Consider the following 21,838-nt stretch of genomic DNA (forward strand, 5'->3'; position numbering starts at 1 on the left):
ACCAATTGATAGAATTTGAGGGTCCATCAAACTATATAGAGAACCAGGTTCTCTATTAGTTTTCACATATCACTCATACACGGCAATAAGTAAATGACACTAAGAGTTTTTACGTAAAAAATTTCCAGCTCACGGGATTAAAAATCACGACCTACCCTTATAGGATTTCAACTTCACTACTGAGCAAACTTTTAGATTACAACCTATTGTAACCTAGGAATTATCTTTTTAATCCCTCACTAACTTGTAACAATCCTATTACAAGCCACTTTGTAATACCTCTATTACAAAGACTTTACAACTCAACTAACTCTAGCCAAGACACAAACGCAAGGGTTTATGATTTACAAAGAGTTTCCTACACAATGCTTCTAAGTAAGCTAAGTAGGAAATACAAGTAAGAAATTTGACAAAGATACAACTCAATTAAGGACATATAATAACTTGATATGGGGAACTGGTCCGTTGCAGTGTTGTTCTTTGTTCTTGATGCACTTGAGAATCGTTTGCTGGATGATCAATCACTGTGGGAGTGCTTGAGTAAATTCTCTAAGTGTTCAAGTTATGTTTTGTCTATGATTTAATATTAATATAACATTGATGACATCACTTGAATGATGTAAGCATCTTGGGTACATGATCCTTCCAACTGTTGGAGAGTTTACTGGTATGATCAGCAGGGGAACTGATGTCGATCTGTTCCCCTTGTTGATTCTTTAACTTCTGAAAGACTGACGAACATCTCCAGCTTAAGTCTGGTTATTTTCACATGCTTGAGAAGGTGTACCAAATGTGTATCAGGTTTCTTATCTGGTTCTTGACATTAAGTTTGTTAGATCATCAAAATATAAAACAAGGTACTAATTATAACCTATCAGATACAGTACAATAACGATACATAAAACCATTCAAACAAGCTGTTAGTTTAAACTCTACTACTATTAATATGTAAACTGATGTCAAAATTAATTTTAATTGACCATAATATATTAAGTGCCAAAAATGAATATTAAAGATACATAATAAATATTCATTCGTTTGACATAACCACTTAATTCGAGTAAGTATTTTTTTTCCTTTTGATATTCATTGGGCCGATAAGTACTTTATGAGCAACATTTTCTTTTTCTCGTGATAAGTAAATTCATCTTTCAAAAGTAATTGACCGATCGACTTTTAATAAGATTTTTTTTTTCATTCATCTATGAGGCAATTATGTAAAAGTCGACTGATGTAATCACTCAAATATTTTTAAGATTGTATCTATTTGGCCGGTAGGAGATATTTTCTTTTTTCTTTCTGTTTCTTCAAAGTTGAAGCCTAACATCCAGTCAGTTGAAGCATAAAAGTCGGTTTAAAGCATATTCTAAGTGTAAAAGCACTTGCCTAACTGTCTAAGTGAAGTTAAATCAGTTTCAAGAGAGTCCCATCGTATTAGAATAGTCTTTATTTTCTCAAGTTTATTTACACCACTATATTTATTATTTTTCCTGTATTCTATACTCGCATTTGGATGTCGATTAATTCAAAATTCGTGATGCATAAGATCCATTAAAAAGCATTTTTTATTAGAAATTTCTTTTATTCCAGGCGCTCAAAGCCAAGACTTTTGATTAAAGGAAAATAGATCTTATTTGTCCCGTTACAACCTTCAATGATTACATTACTCTACTCGCAGTAGCAGAGTCAAATGTATTAAATTGTTTTGTTCCTTATACTAGTGTTGTCATAGTCAATATATTATTGTTATTCTTAATAATATTTGACTAAAGAGTATGAGTCGTGATACATCCCTCAGGTGATATCTGTATATGTCAACAATTCATAAGATAGTGTAATAATTGGCATAACAGAAACTCATTAATTGATTTTTTAAAAAGAAAGAAAAAAGGAGTTTCTTCATGCCTGCCTTGTGGCCAAACCTCTACAGCACATTTACTTGGCAACAATTTGCTTGTGTATTGTATCACATGTAGAGCCAACAATTCTCATTAATTAGTTAATTAAGTAACTAATTTATGTGACAATTGTAGTACTTATTTTAAAAAGACATGCACGGGGCCTTCCTTCCTTCTGACTTTTGCTAGGTAGAAAACCGGCTTAGAATATTACTCCCAGGTGCACAATAAGTGACTATTTATCTTTTTATTTTGATCCAAAATAAGTGTTCATTTACATAATCAAGAAAGAATTAATTTTATTCTTCCAAAATTTGCCCTTATATACATATTCTATATACTATCATTTTTGCCTATGCTGATCCATATTCCCTACAGAAGATTGTTGATGTTTTGGCTCAATATGAGCACACTTCTGGACAGTTAATCAACAAGGCAAAGAGCTCATATTATATGCATGTTAATGTGGCTGGAGCACTGGTAAACACAGTAGGAAATATCACTGGATTCTCAAAGGGTGAATTCCCTTTTACTTATCTTGGCTGCCTAATATTTTATACAAGAAGAAGGAAGGAGTATTACAATGATTTAATTCAGAAAGTGGAGGCAAAGCTACACTCTTGGAAGGGGAAATTACTGTCCAATGGGGGAAAAGCTACACTTATATCTAGTGTGTTGCAAAGCATGCCTACACACATTCTCCTAGTTCTTGATCCACCTAATAATGTTCTTGAACACTTACATAAAACCTTTGCAAGGTTTATCTGGAGCAATAAGAAAGAAGGAAGGAACATGCATTGGACAAAGTGGCAGAATCTATGTATTCTTAAGGAGGAGGGGGGAGTAGGTTTTAGATCTTTGGAGGATGTCTCAAAGGCCTTATTTGCTAAGTTGTGGTGGAGATGTAGAACTACCAAGTCTTTATGGTCCAATTTCATGTGGAATAAATATTGTAAAAAAGAATTACCAACTGTGGTTCAATTTAGGGAAGGATCACATGTTTGGAGAAAAATATTGGAGGCAAGGGAAGAAGTTGAACATAAAATCTTATGGGAAATGAATAGGGGGTCGACTATTGTGTGGCATGAAAACTAGACTGGCTTAGGGGATTTATATCATGAATTGGGTCGTGACCTTGATATTGAGTTATTTTGTCACGCCCCAAAACCGAGGAGCGCGACCGGCGCTCAACCGAGTGAACCCGACTGAGCAAGCCTGTTAGATTTGATTCTACCCAAATTCATCTGTGAATAAAGAGGAGATGTACTCCGTTAATCAAATACTGAAGAGATTTTATTAACCACTTCCATTTCATTCCCATTAACAGCATTATTCAATATTTTCAAAATAGTACGAGTTTATAGATTTAATAAAAAATATGTTGCCAAATACCAACAGTTCTAATCCAATTCCCAACATCAAATACCACCCACAACCTGACTACGGAGCCTCTAAGTACAACTGAAGTGTAATATGAAAAAGCCGGCAACAAGGCCCCGGCTATACCTCAACCACAAAGTACATGAGAAACAAAAGATACATGACCCCGAAATGAAGTGGGGCTCACCAAATCAGCTTAAAAGAGTGTACTGCTATCACTGATCAATGCCACCTGTTGTAGAACCACCTGCATCCATTAAAGTTGCAGCGCCCCCGGCAAAAGGGACGTTAGTACTGTCGAATAGCACTAGTATGTATAGCTAGAAATAATCTTTCAAAATAGAATTCTCATATGATCTATATGATCCATCCCACAAGATATTACAGATAATATTAGACAAGAAGTGCACTATACTAATGCTAATGACTACTGGGACAGTCCAAGATGGATGCCTACATTTTTTGGTAAGTTTACTGTTAGTAGTGCATGGAGAATTTTGAGGCATAGGGAGCCAATCAATCCTGAATTTGCCAAGTTATGGACCAAGAGATTACCTTTCAAAATTTTCTTCTTTTTGTGGAGAGTATGGAAGGGGAAGGTGCCTACTGATGATTTGTGGAGGAGAGGGGGAGTAAGTGTCTAAATGTTGGTGCTGCTCACAACCACATGAAGACTCATTTCAACATTTGTTCTTGACAAGTGATACTGCAATCAAGGTATGGAAGACATTCATACAAGCTGCAGGTTTGGTGATCAATTTTGGTACAGGTACATCGAGTAATAAGAGAATGGTGGAATGCAAAGTGTTGTCTTAAGCTAAAGCCATCATTTCAGGCTGCTCCAGCAGTGATTATTTGGAAGCTTTGGAAGATAAGAAACACAATGAAGCATGGTGGGGGAGTGTCTTACAATAGGGTGATACATGATGTGAATAAAGCTCTATACTATCTTGCAAAGGTGAGGTATCCATGGATGTCCAGAATCCCTCTCTTGTGGCCATAAATGATCAGATATTTTATGAATTACAAGCCATATGTAGTGACTAAAAGAGCGACATGGCAGCTTTCTTATGAAGGGTGGTTCAAGTGAAATACTGATGGAGCTTCTAGGGGTAATGCAGGTCCCAGTTCTTATGGCTTTTGTGTACGAGATCATGAAGAGAATTTGGTGTTTGCTAAGGCAAAGGAGATAGGAGAGGAAACTAATATAGTAGCTGAAGCTAAAGCTATTGTTAAGGGATTGGCATTTTGTATGGAAAGGCAGCTGCATCCTTTGATTATGGAGACTGATTCCTTAGTGATAAGGATGATCATTGACGATGAATAGGAAACACCATGGTGTATAGGGGCATAAGTGAGGAAGATTAAGGAGATGAAGAGTACATATAATGTGCTCTTTCAGCATGTTCTAAGAGAGGGCAACATTGTTGCTGATTTTTTAGCTAACCTAGTTTTCTCTTTTGGAGGTACAATCACATTTCATTCATTCCATGAACTGCCAATTGAAGGAAGAACATTGATCAACATGGACAAATCTCAAATTCCTAATCTTAGGGTTAGGATTGCCAAGAAAAGATATCCTGACTGATGAGCATATTATGCTATGTACTGCTAGTACTGCCTGAACATTCTACATTTTTGTGTTTCTGGATATTGTTGAATGGCTTCCCAGTGGTATTAGTATGTTACCATGCTCAACCTGGGGGTGGTTTAGCAGTGTTCAGAATAGTTTCTATCTCTAGGGTTCTGGCAGTAGTTTTTATAAGCTTACAAGGTATATCTTTGCACACTACTTTTGGTTGGTCAAGACTCACACATGATGCTATTACTGCACATTGGACTATTGCTATGATTTTTAGACAGTGTTTGCACACATCATACAATACAATGCAGTTCCTCTACTCTTGCCATCACATATTGTTCTTCATGTTCTTTGGTGTATTGTGTTGTCATTTTTCAGTGGTATTAGTGTGTGAACACACTCATTCTGGAGGTGATAATGCAATATACATGGTATGGTTGTTAAGTGAGCAGGTGAATGATCAGTTTTGGGGCAAATTCAGTATACTGCTTTGGTTTAAAATGGAAATCTCTATGGTATTGGAAGATTTTGTTTGCTTGTACTCAGTGGTGTAGATGTTTGGATTTCATGTTAGCCTTGTCCATTTTCAATAAAATGCATGCCCTGGCACCTAGTGAGAGATTGATAGGTGCTACTTAGTATTTTCCCTGGCTATTGGATCCACATACACTGACCGGAGAAAGAAGCGTTCAGATTATCATTGTGTAATAGCTAGCTCCTTAGTTCTTAGTTATTTGATCTTTCTAGTAGCTATTAGTCTTATGCATTTTGTATTTAGTTTTGGACATCTTGTAAGCTTTGGACCCATTTTGGGATTTTTATATATATATATATATATATATATATATATATATATATATATATATATATATATATATATATATATACACTAACCACTAGGAAGCCTACCTAGTGGTATATTATGATAACCCAAAATGTCATCTTTAACTTAAATAATTAATTCTGTGTTCTAAGACCTCAAAAAAAGTATTATTTATCATTCCTCGACTTGCGTGCGCAATCCGTAAATTTTCTGGAAAGTTTTTATGTGTAAAATGGATTAAAATATGAATTAGAGATTCAAAACTCAACTGAGTTGACTTTGGCCAATATTTTGAGCAAACATACTCGGATTAGTATTTTTTTCAATTTCAGTAGGTCCGTATCGTGAATTGGGACTTGGGCGTATGCCCGGAATTAAATTTTGAGGTCCCTAGCCCGAGATATGGAATTTTGAAGAAAAATTAAAAGTTTAAATTCAAATAGCGACCGAATATTAAATTATGTGCAAACGACCCCGGAATAGAATTTTGATGATTCCAACAGATCCGTATGGTGATTTTTTACTTAGGAGCATGATAAGAATTTTATTTGGAAATCCGTAGTGAAATTAAGCTTGAATTGGGGTATGATTCGTGGTTTTAGCGTTGTTTGATGTGATTTACATGTTCGACTAAGTTTGTATGATGTTTTAGGACTTGTTAGTATATTTAGTTGAGGTCCTGAAGGCCTCAGGTGAGTTTCATATGGTTAACGGATCAAAAGTTGGATTTAAAATAGCTGCTGCAAATTTTCCTTTCTGCTGGAAATTTTGGCCCAAAATCGAGGCCCAAAAATCGAGCCCCCAAGATCGAGCTCCCTGATCGAGCTCCCTCATCGGATTGGACATATCCGTAAGTTATAAAAACAGAGGCATTCGACCCATTTGACATTTTGAACAAACTTGAACTTGAACAGAGGCGACTTTTAAAAGGTTTTCAAGGAAAGATTTGGGGTAAGTGATTCCAACTCGGATTTGGTCTATATACACATATATATCATTATTTTCACCATTTAATTAGTGTTTTGAGATTGAAATTTGGAAAATTTTAGAAATCTCATAGAAACGAATTTTTGAGATTTCGGTATCAATTCAGAGCCGGGTTTGAGTGAAACTGGTATGGTTGGACTCGTAATTGAAGGGTTGTTGGATTTTGTGAGTTTTGCCGGATTCCGAGATGTGGGCCCCATAGGCGATTTTTGAGCTAATTTCGGATTTTATTGAAAAATATAGTATTTTCTTATAAATTGATTCCTATAAGTTTTTGACTGTATCGAATTAATTATGACTGGATATGAGTCGATCAGAGTCGGAAAATCGAGGATAAAGCATAATACTTAGTTAAATTGGAGCAAGTCGAGTTAAGTGACTTGTCTAACCTTGTGGGGAGGAAATTTTCCCTAGAATTAATATGGATGTGATTATTGAAATGTGTTGAAAGTCGTGTACACGAGGTGACGAGTGTGTACACGGGCTAAATGTGAAAGAATATATTTTTAAATTGTGTAGATCATTGTTGCGTATTTATTAAATTATTTTATCTTGTTATATTCTTCATCATTTATCTGAGATATATACTTTAAAATTGTTTGACATTTTCCTACAAATTGTTTTACCTGTTTAATTGAAACTTGATTTCTTTTATACTGTGCATTATTTGAAGGTTGATTTTCTTTAAATTAAATATTATTAATATGAAGTATTTGACATTTTTAAACTTGATATTGAAGCAGCTTATTAAAGACTTTAAAATATTATTTTTCTAAATTATTTACTCCTGAATATTTTTGTAAGATTTTCGTACTCATTGTGATGGAGCCGTGAGCTCTTTATTGTGGAAAACTATTATTGATGATTTATTTTGGCATGAGCCGTGAGCTCTTTATTGTAGAAAAATATTGTTGTTGAATTATTTTGGCAAGTTAAATTATTTGAGCACTTGAGGTGCAAATTGTGATATATTGTGATATTGATACGCATGCGGTGATATAAGGTCTGGGTATTGAAACGCATGCGGTGAGATAAGGGTGGCTTCATATGCGTGGCTAGTAGGGGGAACTACTAGAAGTCATACGGTGTGATAAGGATGGCTAAAACGCGGGATGCTATTTCGGGAAAAAATATTTTCTTTCAAATAAATTGTGAAGGCTCCCGCGGTGAAATAAGGAAATGAGATATTGTGAATTTGCTTATGATTTGGGACTACGAGGCGGTACCTCGTGAGTGCCCTTGTTGATATTGATTTATGGCCGCAGTTGCCTTTGATTATTGTTGTGATTTCTTAAAGTTGAAAAGAATTATGTTCTATTTCCACGAGGTAATTATTTGCCATTATTTGGTGTAATTAAATGTGACATACTACTTGATTCATTTTCAATGTCATTTTATTTTATTATATTGTTAAATATTTTACATGCCATTATTATATTCCAGTAGGGCCTCACCTGATCTCGTCACTACTCTACCGAGGTTAGGCTTGGCACTTACTGGGTACTGTTGTGGTGTACTCATACTATGCTTCTGCACATCTTTTTGTGCAGATCCAGGTACATCTTACTAGCCTAGACGTCAGTGAGTTACCTGCGCACGGAGACTTCGAGGTATATCTGCCAGCGTCCACAGACTCCGGAGTCCCTTCTATCATTTTATGTTGCTTCCTTATTTGTCTTTAGACCTTGATACATAGAAACATTGAGAATAAATTTTTAGAAGCTTGTGACTTATTTCTACCAGATTTTGGGAGTTGTAATTATTTGAATTGTAATTTATTTATTTATGATTATTCTTCATTGTTAGGCTTACCTAGTCTTAGAGACTAGGTGCCATCACGACCTCCTACAGAGGGAATTTGGGATCGTGACAAGTTGGTATCAGAGCCCTAGGATTCATAGGTGTTATGAGTCATAAGCAGGTTTAGTAGAGTCTTGCAGATCGGTACGGAGACGACTGTACTTATCTTCGAGTGGCTATGGAACTGTTAGGAAATATGCACTTCTTTGATTCCTTATCGTGCGTATTTGTTGACTTCAAAATTTTAAACAATTGTCTTTCTATTCTCTCACAGATGGTGAGGACATGCACAAATGGATCTGATGATCAAACACACGTGCCCCTTGTTGGAGCCGCAAGAGGCCGGGGACGGGGCAGAGGCCGAGTTAGAGGCCGAGGAAGATCACGTGGTGCAGCCAGAGCATCTGCACGAGCTGCTGCACTAGAGCCACCAGTAGCTCCAGTTGGAGAGCAGGCACCTGAGACGCTTGTTACTACTCCTACACTTCAGGAGACTCTTGCCCAGTTTTTGAGCATGTTTGGCACTTTAGCTCAAGCAGGATTAATTCCACTTGCTCCTGCCATATCTCAGGCTGGGGGAGGAGCGCAGACTCCCACTGCCCGTACTCCAGAGCCACGTACCCAAGCTGACCATGCCCCAGAGGTTATACCAGTGCAGCCAGTTGTCCCAGTTCGGCCTGATATTAGGATAGCAGTTTCAAAGGGGGAGTAGCATAGGATCGAGAGGTATAAGAAGTACTACCCTCCCACTTTCAGTGGTTTAGCTTCAGAGGATGCTCAGGGTTTTCTGGAGGAATGTCACCGTATCCTTCGTACTATGGGTATTGTGGATTCCAGTGGGGTGTTTTTCACGCTATTCCAGTTTAGAGGAGCAGCCTACCAGTGGTGGCGGGCATATGAGTTGGATTGTCCCGCTGAGGCATCTTCACTAACTTGGACTCAATTTTCAGATATGTTCTTAAGGGAGTATGTTCCTCAAAGTCTTAGGGATGCATGGCGCGCAGATTTTGAGTAGTTGCGCTAGGGTTCTATGACCGTGTCAGAGTATGCGGTCCAATTCGGTGATTTGGCTAGGCATTCACCAGCCTTAGTTCCTACTGTTTGAGAGCCAGTTCACAGATTTATAGAGGGTCTTCACCCTAGTATCAGATACAGTATGGCCTGAGTTCTAGAGATGGATATCACATACCAACAGGTGGTGTCAATTGCTAGGAGATTGGAAGGTATGCGGACTCGGGAGAGGGAAGGTAAGAGACCCCGAGATTCTGGCACATATAATAATTCTCATGCCCCAGTTGCAGCCCGTCATGATAGAGGTTATGTGAGCCGTCCTATTCATTTAGTACTTCCAGCTTCCAGTGGTATTCCGACTACTCCCAGACCTTAAGTTCCATATTATGCACCACCAGTGTCTTATGTACCTCCTGTACGGGGTGCTTTCAGCGGGCAGTTTAGTCTATCAGGCCCGAGCCAGTCCCTGCATCCACGTCCTTAGAGGCTTTATTTTGAGTGTAGTGACACTCATCATATTATGAGAGGTTGCCCCATATTTAGGAGGGGTGCACCTCCACAGATTTCTCAGGCCCCACCTATTCCGCAAGGTCCTCGGGCTTCTCAGGCCATGATTACTGTACCAGTTTCCACTCCACTTGCACATCCAGCTAGAGATGGAGGTCGGGAAGGTAGAGGTCTCCCTAGAGGGGAAGGCCAGGCCAAATATTATGCCCTTCCTTCTAGTACAGATGTTCTTGCATCCGATTCTGTTATCACAGGTATTATTCCGGTCTGTCAAAGAGATGCGTCAGTCTTATTTGATCCAGGCTCCACTTATTCTTATGTGTCATCTTATTTTGCCACGTATTTGGGCGTATCACGTGTTTCCTTGAGTTCTTCTATTTATGTATCTACACCCATGGGTGAATATATTATTGTGGATCGTATGTATCGGTCATGTTTAATTGTTATCAGTGGTTTTGAGACCATAGATGATTTATTATTGCTTAGTATGGTGGATTTCGATATTATTTTGGGTATGGACTGGTTGTCGCCCTATCACGCTATTCTTGATTGTTATGCCAAGACGGTGACGTTGGCTATGCCAGGTCTACCGCGGCTAGAGTGGAGAGGTACCTCGGATCATGTTTCTAGCAGGGTTGTTTCATTTCTTATAGCTCAACGAATGGTTGCGAAGGGGTGTGATGCGTATCTGGCATATGTGAGAGATGGTAGTATTGATACTCCTACTATGGAGTCAGTTCCTGTAGTAATGGATTTTTCTGATGTATTTCCAGCGGATCTTCCGGATATGCCGCCCGACAGGGATGTTGACTTTGGCATTGATTTGTTACCAGGCACTCAGCCCATTTCTATTCCACCATACAGTACGGCCACAACAGAGTTGAAACAATTAAAAGAACAGTTATAGGAGTTGCTTGATAAGGGTTTCATTCGGCCCAATGTATCGCCCTGGGGTGCTCCTGTCTTATTTGTAAAGAAGAAGGATGGTTCTATGCGGATGTGTATTGATTACTGCCAGCTGAATAAGGTTACCGTGAAGAACAGGTATTCATTGCCACGTATTGATGACCTATTTGATCAGCTTCAGGATGCCTTGGAAAAGAATAAGTTGATTCAGTATCGACTTCTTACAGCCCAATCTAGACAGAAGATTTATGCGGATCAGAAGGTTCGTGATGTTGCATTCATGGTTGGTGAGCGGGTATTTCTCCGGGTTTCGCCTATGAAGGGTGTGATGAGGTTCGGGAAGAAGGGCAAGTTGAGCCCTAAGTATATTGGGCCTTTTGAGATTCTTGAGAGAGCTGGAGAGGTGGCTTACAAACTTGCACTACCACCTAGTGTCTCTGCGGTTCATCCGGTATTCCATGTTTCCATGCTTCGGAAATATCACGGCGATCCGTCTCATGTGTTAGACTTCAGTTCGGTTTAGTTGCACAACGATCTATCTTATGTTGAGGAACCAGTGGCTATTTTGGATATGTAGGTTCGAAAGCTGAGGTAAAAAAAACATTGCTTCCGTGAAGGTTCAGTGGAGGGGTCATCCGGTCGAGGAGGCGACTTGGGAGACCGAGCATGATATACACAACCGTTATCCACACTTATTCACCAGCTCAGGTACTTTTTCTAACTCTGTTCGAGGACGAACCTTTGTTTTAGAGGTGGAGAATGTGATGACCTAAAATATCATCTTTAAATTTAATAATTAATTCTGTATTCTAAAACCTCGAAAAAATACTATTTATCATTCCTCGTCTTACGTGCGTAATCCGTAAACTTTTCTGCAAAATTTTTATATGAAAAATGGACTAAAATATGAATTAGAGTTTTAAAACTCAACTGAGTTGACTTTGGTCAACATTTTAAGAAAACTGACTTGGATCAGTATTTTTTCAGTTCTGGTAGGTCCGTATCGTGAATTGGGACTTGGGCGTATACTCGAAATTAAATTCCGATGTCTCTAGCCCGAGATATGGAATTTTGAAGAAACATTAAAAGTTTAAATTCAAATAGCGACCGGTTATCGAATTATATGCAAACGACCCCGGAATAGAATTTTGATGATTCCAACAGCTCCGTATGGTAATTTTTGACTTAGGAGTGTAATCGAAATTTTATTTGGAAATTCGTAGTGAAATTAAGCTTGAATTGGGGTATGATTCGTGGTTTTAGTGTTGTTTGATGTGATTTAGATGTTCGACTAAGTTCGTATGATGTTTTAGGACTTGTTGGTATATTTGGTTGAGGTCCTGAAGGCCTCGGGTGAGTTTCTGATGGTTAACGGATCGAGGCCCAAAAGTCGAGCCCCCAAGATCGAGCTCCCGGGATCGAGCTCCCGAGATCGAGCTCCCTGATCGAGCTCCCTCATCGGACTGGACAGATCTGTAAGTTATAGGCATTCGACCCATTTGCCATTTTTGACAAACTTGAACTTGAATAGAGGCGACTTTTGACAGATTTTCAAGGAAAAATTTGGGGTAAGTGATTCCAATTCGGATTTGGTCTATATACACAAATATATTATTGTTTTCACTATTTAATTAGTGTTTTGAGATTGAAATTTGGAAATTTTTAGAAATCTCATAGAAACGAATTTTTGAGATTTCGGTATCGATTCAGAGTCGGGATTTAGTGAAACTGGTATAGTTGGACTCGTAATTGAATGGGTTGTCGGATTTTGTGAGTTTTGCCAGATTTCGAGGCGTGGGCCCCACAGGCGATGTTTGAGCTAATTTCGAATTTTATTGAAAAATATAGTATTTTCTTATGAAATTGATTCCTATAATTTTTGTTGATTGTATCGAATTAATTATGACTAGATACGAGTCGATTATAGTCGGAAAATCGAGAATAAAGCATAATACTTGGTTAAATTGGAGCAAGTCGAGATAAGTGACTAGTCTAACCTTGTGTGGGGTAAATTTTCCCTAGAATTAATATGAATGTGATTATTGAAATATGTTGAAAGTCGTGTACACGAGGTGACGAGTATGTACACGGGCTAAATGTGAAAGAATATATTTTTAAATTGTGTAGATCATTGTTTCGCATTTATTAAATTATTTTATCTTATTATATTCTTCATCATTTATCTGAGATATATACTTTAAATTTGTTTGACATTTTCCTATAAATTGTTTTACCTGTTTAATTGAAACTTAGTTTCTTTTATACTGTGCATTATTTGAAGGTTGATTTTATTTAAATTAAATATTATTAATATGAAGTATTTGATATTTTTAAACTTGATATTGAAGCAACGTATTAAAGATTTTATAATATTATTTTCCTGAATTATTTACTCTTGAATATTTTTGTAAGATTTTCGTACTCATTGTGATGGAGTCGTGAGCTCTTTATTGTGAAAAACTATTATTGATGATTTATTTTGGCATGAGCCGTGAGCTCTTTATTGTGGAAAAATATTGTTGTTGAATTATTTTGGCAAGTTAAATTATTTGAGCACTTGAGGTGCAAATTGTGATATATTGTGATATTGATACGCATGCGGTGATATAAGGTCTGTGTATTAAAACGCATGCGGTGAGATAAGGGTAGCTTGATACGCGTAGCTAGTAGGGGAGAACTACTAGAAATCATGCGGTGTGATAAGGATGGCTAAAATGCGGGATGCTATTTCGGGAAAAAATATTTTCTTTCAAATAAATTGTGAAGGCTCTCGCGGTGAGATAAGGAAATGAGATATTGTGAATTTGCTTATGATTTGGGACTACGAGGCGGTACCTCGTGAGTGCTCTTGTTGATATTGATTTATGGCCGCAGTTGCCTTTGATTATTGTTGTGATTTCTTAAAGTTGAAAAGAATTATGTTCTGTTTCCACGAGGTAATTATTTGCCATTATTTGGTGTAATTAAATGTGACATACTACTTGATTCATTTTCAATGTCATTTTATTTTACTATATTGTTAAACATTTTACATGCCATTATTATATTCCAGCAGGGCTTCACCTGACCTCGTCACTACTCTACCGAGGTTAGGCTTGGCACTTACTAGGTACCGTTGTGGTGTACTCATACTACGCTTCTGCATATCTTTTTGTGCAGATCCAGGTATATCTTACCAGTCTAGACGTCAGCGAGTTACCTGCGCAAGGAGACTTCGAGGTATATATGCTAGCGTCCACAGACTCCGAAGTCCCCTTCTATCATTTTATGTTGCTTCCTTATTTTTCTTTAGACCTTGATACATAGAAACATTGAGAATAATTTTTTAGAAGCTTGTGACTTATTTCTACCGGGTTTTGAGAGTTGTAATTATTTGAATTGTAGTTTATTTATTTCAGATATTTATGACTATTCCGCATTGTTAGGCTTACCTAGTCTTAGAGACTAGGTGCCATCACGACCTCCTACAAAGGAAATTTGGGGTCGTGACATATATTTGCTTAAAAATAAATGTGTCAAGATAATAATAATTAATTAAGGTTTATTTAGTTAATACATCTTTTTTCCTCTAGGAGTTCTTATTTCCTTAATGGGTGTGCCAAAGTTAAAATGATCACTTATTGTGAACGGGAGGGAGTACTATAGTACAATTGCACCTTGGGATGTGGCATGCCGATCAATAAAATAAATGAAAATCACGAAAGATCAGAGTTCAATTATCAACCGAAATAAGAAAAATAAGTGAGGTTAATTAAAACCTCTGGTGAATCGAGATATTTAGTATCTGAATGATTTCACAACTGGCCAAACACCATTTTATTTCAAAAGTTTTTACATTTTCATACAATATATTTTGCTAATCTACCGTAAATAATTTCTTTATTTTCTCGAAGTAGGGGTAAAGTCTACTTATACATTATCCTTCCCAGACTCCGATCTAGACATGAAAATACACTAGATACGTTGTTGTGTAGAATATATTTTGCTAATTAATCTCAAACTTTGTATCCCCTCCCCACCTACCCAACCCTGTTGTTTGGATCCTTTGGCACCGCCTTTAATTTGTAAATGTGAGTCTATAAATAAGAGAGCAGCCGTAACAATTTGACTCACAACAAGCAAGAAAAACACAACCACTTCCTCATGGCTGGCCTTCAATACAACTTTTTTCCAACAGATTTCTTCTTCCCTCCTCGGAATACAATCCACAGAGAAAGCACATCACAGCAAATAAATCTCTTGGCCAACACAAGAAAGACTGATGAAATTTTAGATGATTCAAAACCAGAGGCCAAACCTATCACTAACACCAAAACTACTCTTAAAGCGGCCATTTCTTCTTCCTCTATTGTCTTAGCTCCCATTCCAAAGCAGAGACAAAGTTAAGGTCAAGATCAAGCAGTCTGATTACTAAAAGATCATACAGTATTTAGTTACAAGACTAGTATTTTCAGTTTGCTTTCTGTTTCTTCCTTTTGTTGTCTACTTTTCTTTTTTTGGGAGACCTAATGGATTTGTAAAGGCTTCTCCAACATCATCAAAGTTTATAGTAAACTTGTTATGATATAAAGGTGGATGGATGCATATATATATATATATATATATATATATATATATATATCAAAGTAAATAAAGTATACATATTGGCCAACCCCTGTTTTCTTGGTTTGTCCATTATTTTATTTTTTCATTTTTGGGTGAAATAAATTAGGATTTTAACTCATTTACTGATTGGTCAGATATTCAGATTTTGGAACCCTTTGTTGGGTCATTAGCCAGAAGATATTCACAAATGAAATAATGAAAAGAATAATCTGGGATATATTGTGATTTTGGATGGATCTTGAGTTAGATATTTCCTCTTCTTTTTTTCCCTTTCATTATAGCATAACTTCATAAGCATATACCTATGTAAGAGTTGATATTCGTGCGGAAATATTTTTTACCACAATAAATAAGTTCTGTAAATAATTTTTGAAGTAAAATACGCATTTGGTAGGATATTTTGTTATAACAATATCATCATATTTATGCTCGAGAAAGGTAGCGGATACCGATGAAATGGTTGATGTGCACACAAACCACATTATAAACAAAACCCAAACCCCTCACCCTCCCCCCACAAAAATAAAAATAAAAAAAGAAATAACAATACCATTGCATTTTGTGCATGAAATAAATACTGCAAACTTCATGAAATAACAAGCAAAATAGTTCCAAAATACTGTGTAGTTAGACTCTAATTTCAGTCATGTAGGCCGTTATTAGTGTACTAGTGGAAGATCCTCTCTAATTTTCAACACTTATGTGAAGTTCAAGAGAATCCAGTTAGTTCATTATGGCTGGCTGCTTTAACTATTAGGAAAAGTTTCATCACATGCTTCACCATTAGGAAAAGTTTCTTTTACACACCACCAAAGTTTAATTTACTTAATCATAGAATTGTAAATATATTCATTCTTGGAAAATATTTGTGCGTCTGTTAGTATTTTCAAAATATCAAAAAATAAGTAAGAAAATTATTTATTTTTCAAGAAATTATTTTCAGGAAATTTTTTCTAAGGAAAATATTTTTTTCATACCAAACACACCCTATGTGTGCGCAAGTTAATATTTCATTCTTTATTAACTAAAATAATATAACTATTACTCTATGAGAGAGGATTTGTTTCTCTAATTTTATGACTAATTCACTGCGCCTTCTCCTTTCACCATAAGACAAAAAAATCACTTTGGGATTTCTTCGGCGGTATATAAGTTTTTCTTTTTAATTGTCAAAGGAAGAATAATGTTTTTCCCCTGCAAATTCTAAATTTATTGTTCAAAGTAGGAAACTTAAAGGTATAGTTCAGAACTAACCAATACTACAAAACTTCTTGTTGTACTATGAAATCTGCGTATGTCATCCTAAAAATATAATTGCAAATATTTCATCTAATTAATGAACGATTAAACTAAATATGATACTGAAGAAACAATTATCCATGTTTTCACGAAGGCTTCTGAGGCAATATGAAAATGTAGAAAGAATGCTATGAACGCCAAAGTTGACCATAAAAAGGTATATAATCGTTGGATTCCAAATGAGTAGATCTCCTTAATTTTTATTCATAAGGAATCAGTAACTATGCAATTTACAGTAATTTGTGCACGTTATTTTTTGTGCTTCATATTGTTTATACAAATTTGTAAAATGTTCAAGTGCAGACAAAAAATATAGGCAACCTAACAAATACGTTAATTTTCCACTTCTTTGGGTTCTATTTTTCTGCTTCTTCAATTTCCTCTCCAAATAGTCACTTCATCAGTCATTGGATGTGAGCAGGGGCTACCTATGAGGTAGAGGGGTCACCAGAACCCATTAATCTCAGAAATAACAATGTATATATATCTCGTATATATCTAGTGTATACATAGAGGACCCCTTTAATAATTTGCTGGTGTCCCAAAAAACATAAAAGGCTGGATGATAGCTTTGATTGAGTATATGGCTAGACTTTCTCTATGTGCTTGGGGACGCGGGATGGAAACTTGGCAGCTACATTTATGGCAGAATACATCGGCACGTTATTAAATTTGTCCTCCCTTTACACTATGACACTTAATCTTGAGACTGTTCCATTTGAATCCTATAACAAGGCTATTACTGTGTCACTTAGACACAAAAAACACAAGGGCCACCTTGTGTGGGAATCACATATGTTTAGCGCATGAGGGTTATAAAAAAAGCTGACATGGACTATTCAAACGGTAATAAACCAAACCCCCACGTTATTTTCCTTATTTTAACCCCTTTCTCCATTGTTATCTTCTCCAAGCCCTAATTTCTTTTCATTTCAGCTGAGCTAAATTCTTCATCAAAAAGTAAAATTCAGAGCTTTTTTTTATTTCAAATTGAAAGAACTCCATCCTCCCTAGTCGAATTTTTGACGTAATCTTTCTTTCTACTTCTCTTAATTTGTGTTTAAATAATGTCCCAAAATACCGAAAGGGTTGACTGGTATCGATGTGGTCGTCCGGGTGAACTGAAAATTTCATGGAGTGCTGCTAACCCAGGAAGAAGGTACTTTGTATGCAAAATTAGCAAAGAAAGTGTATTCCACTAAAAATTATTTTATATGATTTTATTTGTCATTGATTTATATCAGTTCATTTTTATTTTTGAAGGACGATGGAGGATGTAAATATTTTAGATGATTTGAGGACGAGTTTCCTGAGCAAGCGAATAGAGTTATATGGGGTTTATTGAAGACAGTGAAGGCATTTGATCAAGAAAGAGATCGAACAAAAAAAATAGAGGAACACAGTAGTGTTTGTTGTTTTACTAGTGGCCTTAATCATATGGCTTTGTTGTGGTTCTTGCTCTTGTTGATGGATTGAGCCAAGTTTTTGGGAAAATCGTTTGTAATTTAGGCTAGTTAATGTAGTTAGTGTTGGGAACTATTACTCTACTTTTGTTCATTGCTGTTGTACTTGGGATGGTAGGGATCCTATTTTGTGTAATTGATACTGCCTTATCAACGCAATGTTCTTTGTTTGTGTTAAAAAAATTTGCAATTCTTTAGTGTTTAATGTTAGTGTTTACTGCAATTCTTTAGTCTTATGAATGGAATGAAACTTACTTCATTGTAGAAGCTACTAAAAGAAGGGCTGACAGTAGTACAAAAGGAATGGAACTTAGTTCATTGCAAATCAAAGAAGTGCTGGCATATTACATAATCCAGTTCCAAAAGATACCAGTTAGTGCAGCAAACCACATTCAACAAAAAGAGCAAGTTTTGAACAAAAACAAGTGTTGCATCATAATCTTGACTTGTCACTAATTTTATTTTGCTAGTTTATCCATGATCACTTGAGTTGAAGACTAAGTTGGTGCTTGTGTTCCAACTTTGTTTCATCGACTTGCACTCATTTGTTGCAGGTGCGACGTAGTAATAGCATCTCTCCCATTCCATCTAAGTCTTGGAAGTCTAATTCCATCATCCAGATTCACATCAGTTGTGCTCCTGACTCTAGTCCCATGGTTGACAACCCTTTCACTTGACAAACCAGACTGTAATTGTAAAATCAAAAACCTAAGTAAATAAAAATAACCAGGCTGCAAAAATAACCACAAACCAGGCTACATAAACCAGAAACAAAACCAGAAATCAAGATTCTTACATTAAGGATTATCCTTCCTGTCTCTGTATTAGTGTAGCATCCAAAGCCAACAGTTCTTGGCTTTTTCCCCCTGAAGCAGCAGATGATTCTGCAGTTGCAGGTCCACTTCCCCTTCCCCTTTTTTCCAGCAGATGAAGATCCTCTTGCTGTCTTTGGTTTTGGGACTTTTCCCCTAGGAGCAGTCTGAGGAAGTGCATCTTTTTTTAATACTTAATAGTCAACTGGTTTACCTTTTTATTATGAATTTATCCTTTTCGAATTCAATTATAATTTAATACTACTTAATAGTCGGTTTAATTAATTTTATTCTTTTCGGGGTCCCTCCCAAAAAATAAAAAGCCCCAAAGTGTAGCCCCTCTCTACAAGTAGAAAAATATAAACTCTCTTCCTCCCCTTAACAATTCCTTTCGGCGAACCAACAACATATGTCGAGTTGCACGCCAAGAGTTGCACGCCAAAACTTTATCGCTACCAATTGGCATATGTAAAGATATTAGTGCCCCATCGCATTCAAGTCATGGGTCCGCCTCTATATGTAAGCAACAATAACAATAATATCATCAACTTTTCCTCCTCTATGACTGGGCCATTTTCTTTCAGCTGCTCTTGCAAAAGGTGTATCTGCAAACCTTTCAAATGAGTTATACAATGCAATATTGCCAATTTGACTAGCCAACTCATTTGGCTTCGACTTCTCATCAACCAATCTTCTTGAAAGTACAAGAGAGGTTATTCCTCAGACCAAGTTGACTAATACTGAGACAGCCTGCACAATACTGTTAGTACTTCGATTCAATCAAATACTTATCTCAATAAAAAGTAATTATTTATAATAAAATATGAAAGCAGTAAGGTAAATGATACCAGGAATTTTATACTGGTTCGGAACTAATATGGTATCCTACTCCAGTCCACTTGGGTTGTAAGGAGGTTATCTCTTTAGCTCTTTGTAATATGAGTTGAGTACACCTTGTGTGATTTTCAACGTTCACCACCAACATTTAAAACGTTGGTTTTCACTCGCTCACCAATAATGAACCAAGGTTGGTTTTAACACACTCACCAACAACGCAAAATGTTGGTTTTTACTCGCTCACCAACAACGACTCTTTGCTTTTAACTCGCTCACCAAAAAACGAATAATGACTCAACCTCTAAGGACACACTACCTATCCAATATTTTTCTGTCTCTCTTCACTCTTTTGTGTACATAGTAAATCTACTAAAAGTGAGTTACAATACTTGTTAAGAGTAGAATAAAGAATTTGTAGTTGGGTAGACAATTGTATAGAAGACTGCATCAATTTCTCATCTTTGATCTCTCCTTCTTGTGCTATCTTCGAATCCTTCTAGCCGTTATACTTCATAAATGCAGTAATATTTTTGTGATCTTGTGTCCTGCTTAATTTGTGCAAACCGATACCTTCTCATACAGTTCATTCTTTGCTTCTGACAGCTTGCACTTCCTTGTCCATGTTCATTTGCCTTTTATATCTAAAGATGATTAGATTTGACCAAAAAGATATTTTCATAAAAAAATTCTTTACATGTTTTTAAATAATACAAGGAATTGCTTTTGGATCTTGCACTTAAATGATCCCGAATAGATTTGAGATCAATTTCATTTTAATTCCACAATCTTGCACCTTGATTATATCATTCCTTTCATAACAGTATTTCTTTGTAAGCTCTTGCTAGATCTTTCTCCATGTGCTATTTAAAAACCCATGATTGACTTTTCATAATTCTTGTCTAGAGATATACTAATCTTTACATAATCAAAGATTACTCTTCAATCTTCCTTTTTTATAGTTTTTCAACGTGCTTTTCTTTCCTTATTCACCGGACCAATTTATTTGTTTCGTACTGCACATATGCTCATTTTATAGTGAAAACTATTTCTTTCCTTGTAGTACAGTTTCCTTCGGACAGCTTCGTTGCCTTGTAAACTCCTCAGACTCTTTTCTTCCTACAACTTCATTCTTCCTTGATCATATATTCTTTTTGACCTCCTCCCCACACCGTATCACTTTGTAAATAGATATTCTATAACCTTTATCTGATTGCTAAAATATTCTTGTACTCTTCTACTTAGGGTAGATTTCTGGCTGTACAACTTTGAGCTCTTATTTAGATAACCCAACAGATTTTCAAGATCCTCTTCCTTTGACTTTGGATCTTGATTTTTGTCTCCAATATGAAGATCTCGATAACCATTTATTATTTATATAATTATGGGAATAATTTTCATAATATAGATATACTATACCCATAATATATTTTCTTTCCATAGAAAATATATTCTTCCTTGGCCTAGTAGTATCTCTTCCATGCAGTATCTTCCTTGATAATATTTTCGCTCATAAATTCTTCACATGATATTCTCTTCCTCATATTTCTTTGGATCTTTACTAGCATCTTCTTCCTTGAACAAACCTGTGCAAGAATAAGATTACCACAAGTAAATATTCTTTGATTAATAATTATGTTGGTTTGTTATCATTAAAATTAATACGTGAAACCTTGAGGCTAACAATCTCCCCCTTTTTGATGATGGCAAACCATTGAGTACAAAATAAGAGAATTTAATCAAAGAGTTAATCAAAGACTGTAATTAAATATGCTAGGTAAACTGGTTACTTCCCTGAAGTAATCTTCTTGAAATATAGGTAGTACATCAAGTGTTAACTCCCCCTCATCACTCTATGCATTCCTCGGTTATCTCCCCTTGCCTTCATGCATTTTATCTACAACGTTTGCAAGGAAAGTTCTGTACCATAT

The 21,838-nt window shown here is 36.2% G+C and overlaps 1 protein-coding gene across 1 annotated transcript; it reads left to right on the forward strand.

Annotated features, from left to right (window-relative positions):
* The first annotated feature begins 449 nt into the window (after positions 1-449).
* LOC138903202 (uncharacterized) lies at positions 450-4,605 on the forward strand. The gene is made up of 5 exons (XM_070191133.1): positions 450-566; positions 2,277-2,802; positions 3,666-3,910; positions 4,048-4,241; positions 4,389-4,605. The coding sequence occupies exons 1-5, from the start codon at positions 450-452 to the stop codon at positions 4,603-4,605; spliced, it is 1,299 nt and encodes a 432-aa protein (XP_070047234.1).
* Positions 4,606-21,838: the final 17,233 nt, after the last annotated feature.

This window comes from Nicotiana tomentosiformis, chromosome 12 (genome assembly GCF_000390325.3).
Source record: "Nicotiana tomentosiformis chromosome 12, ASM39032v3, whole genome shotgun sequence".
NCBI lineage: Eukaryota > Viridiplantae > Streptophyta > Magnoliopsida > Solanales > Solanaceae > Nicotiana > Nicotiana tomentosiformis.

Bases quoted from the DNA above. Each gene is read 5' to 3' on its own strand.
- LOC138903202 (XM_070191133.1), top strand. From the start codon at position 450: ATGGGGAACTGGTCCGTTGCAGTGTTGTTCTTTGTTCTTGATGCACTT. The intron at 3,911-4,047 runs GTAAGTGTCTAA...ATTTTGGTACAG, and splicing joins ATTTGTGGAGGAGAGGGGGA to GTACATCGAGTAATAAGAGA. The intron at 4,242-4,388 runs GTATCCATGGAT...TGGAGCTTCTAG, and splicing joins TACTATCTTGCAAAGGTGAG to GGGTAATGCAGGTCCCAGTT.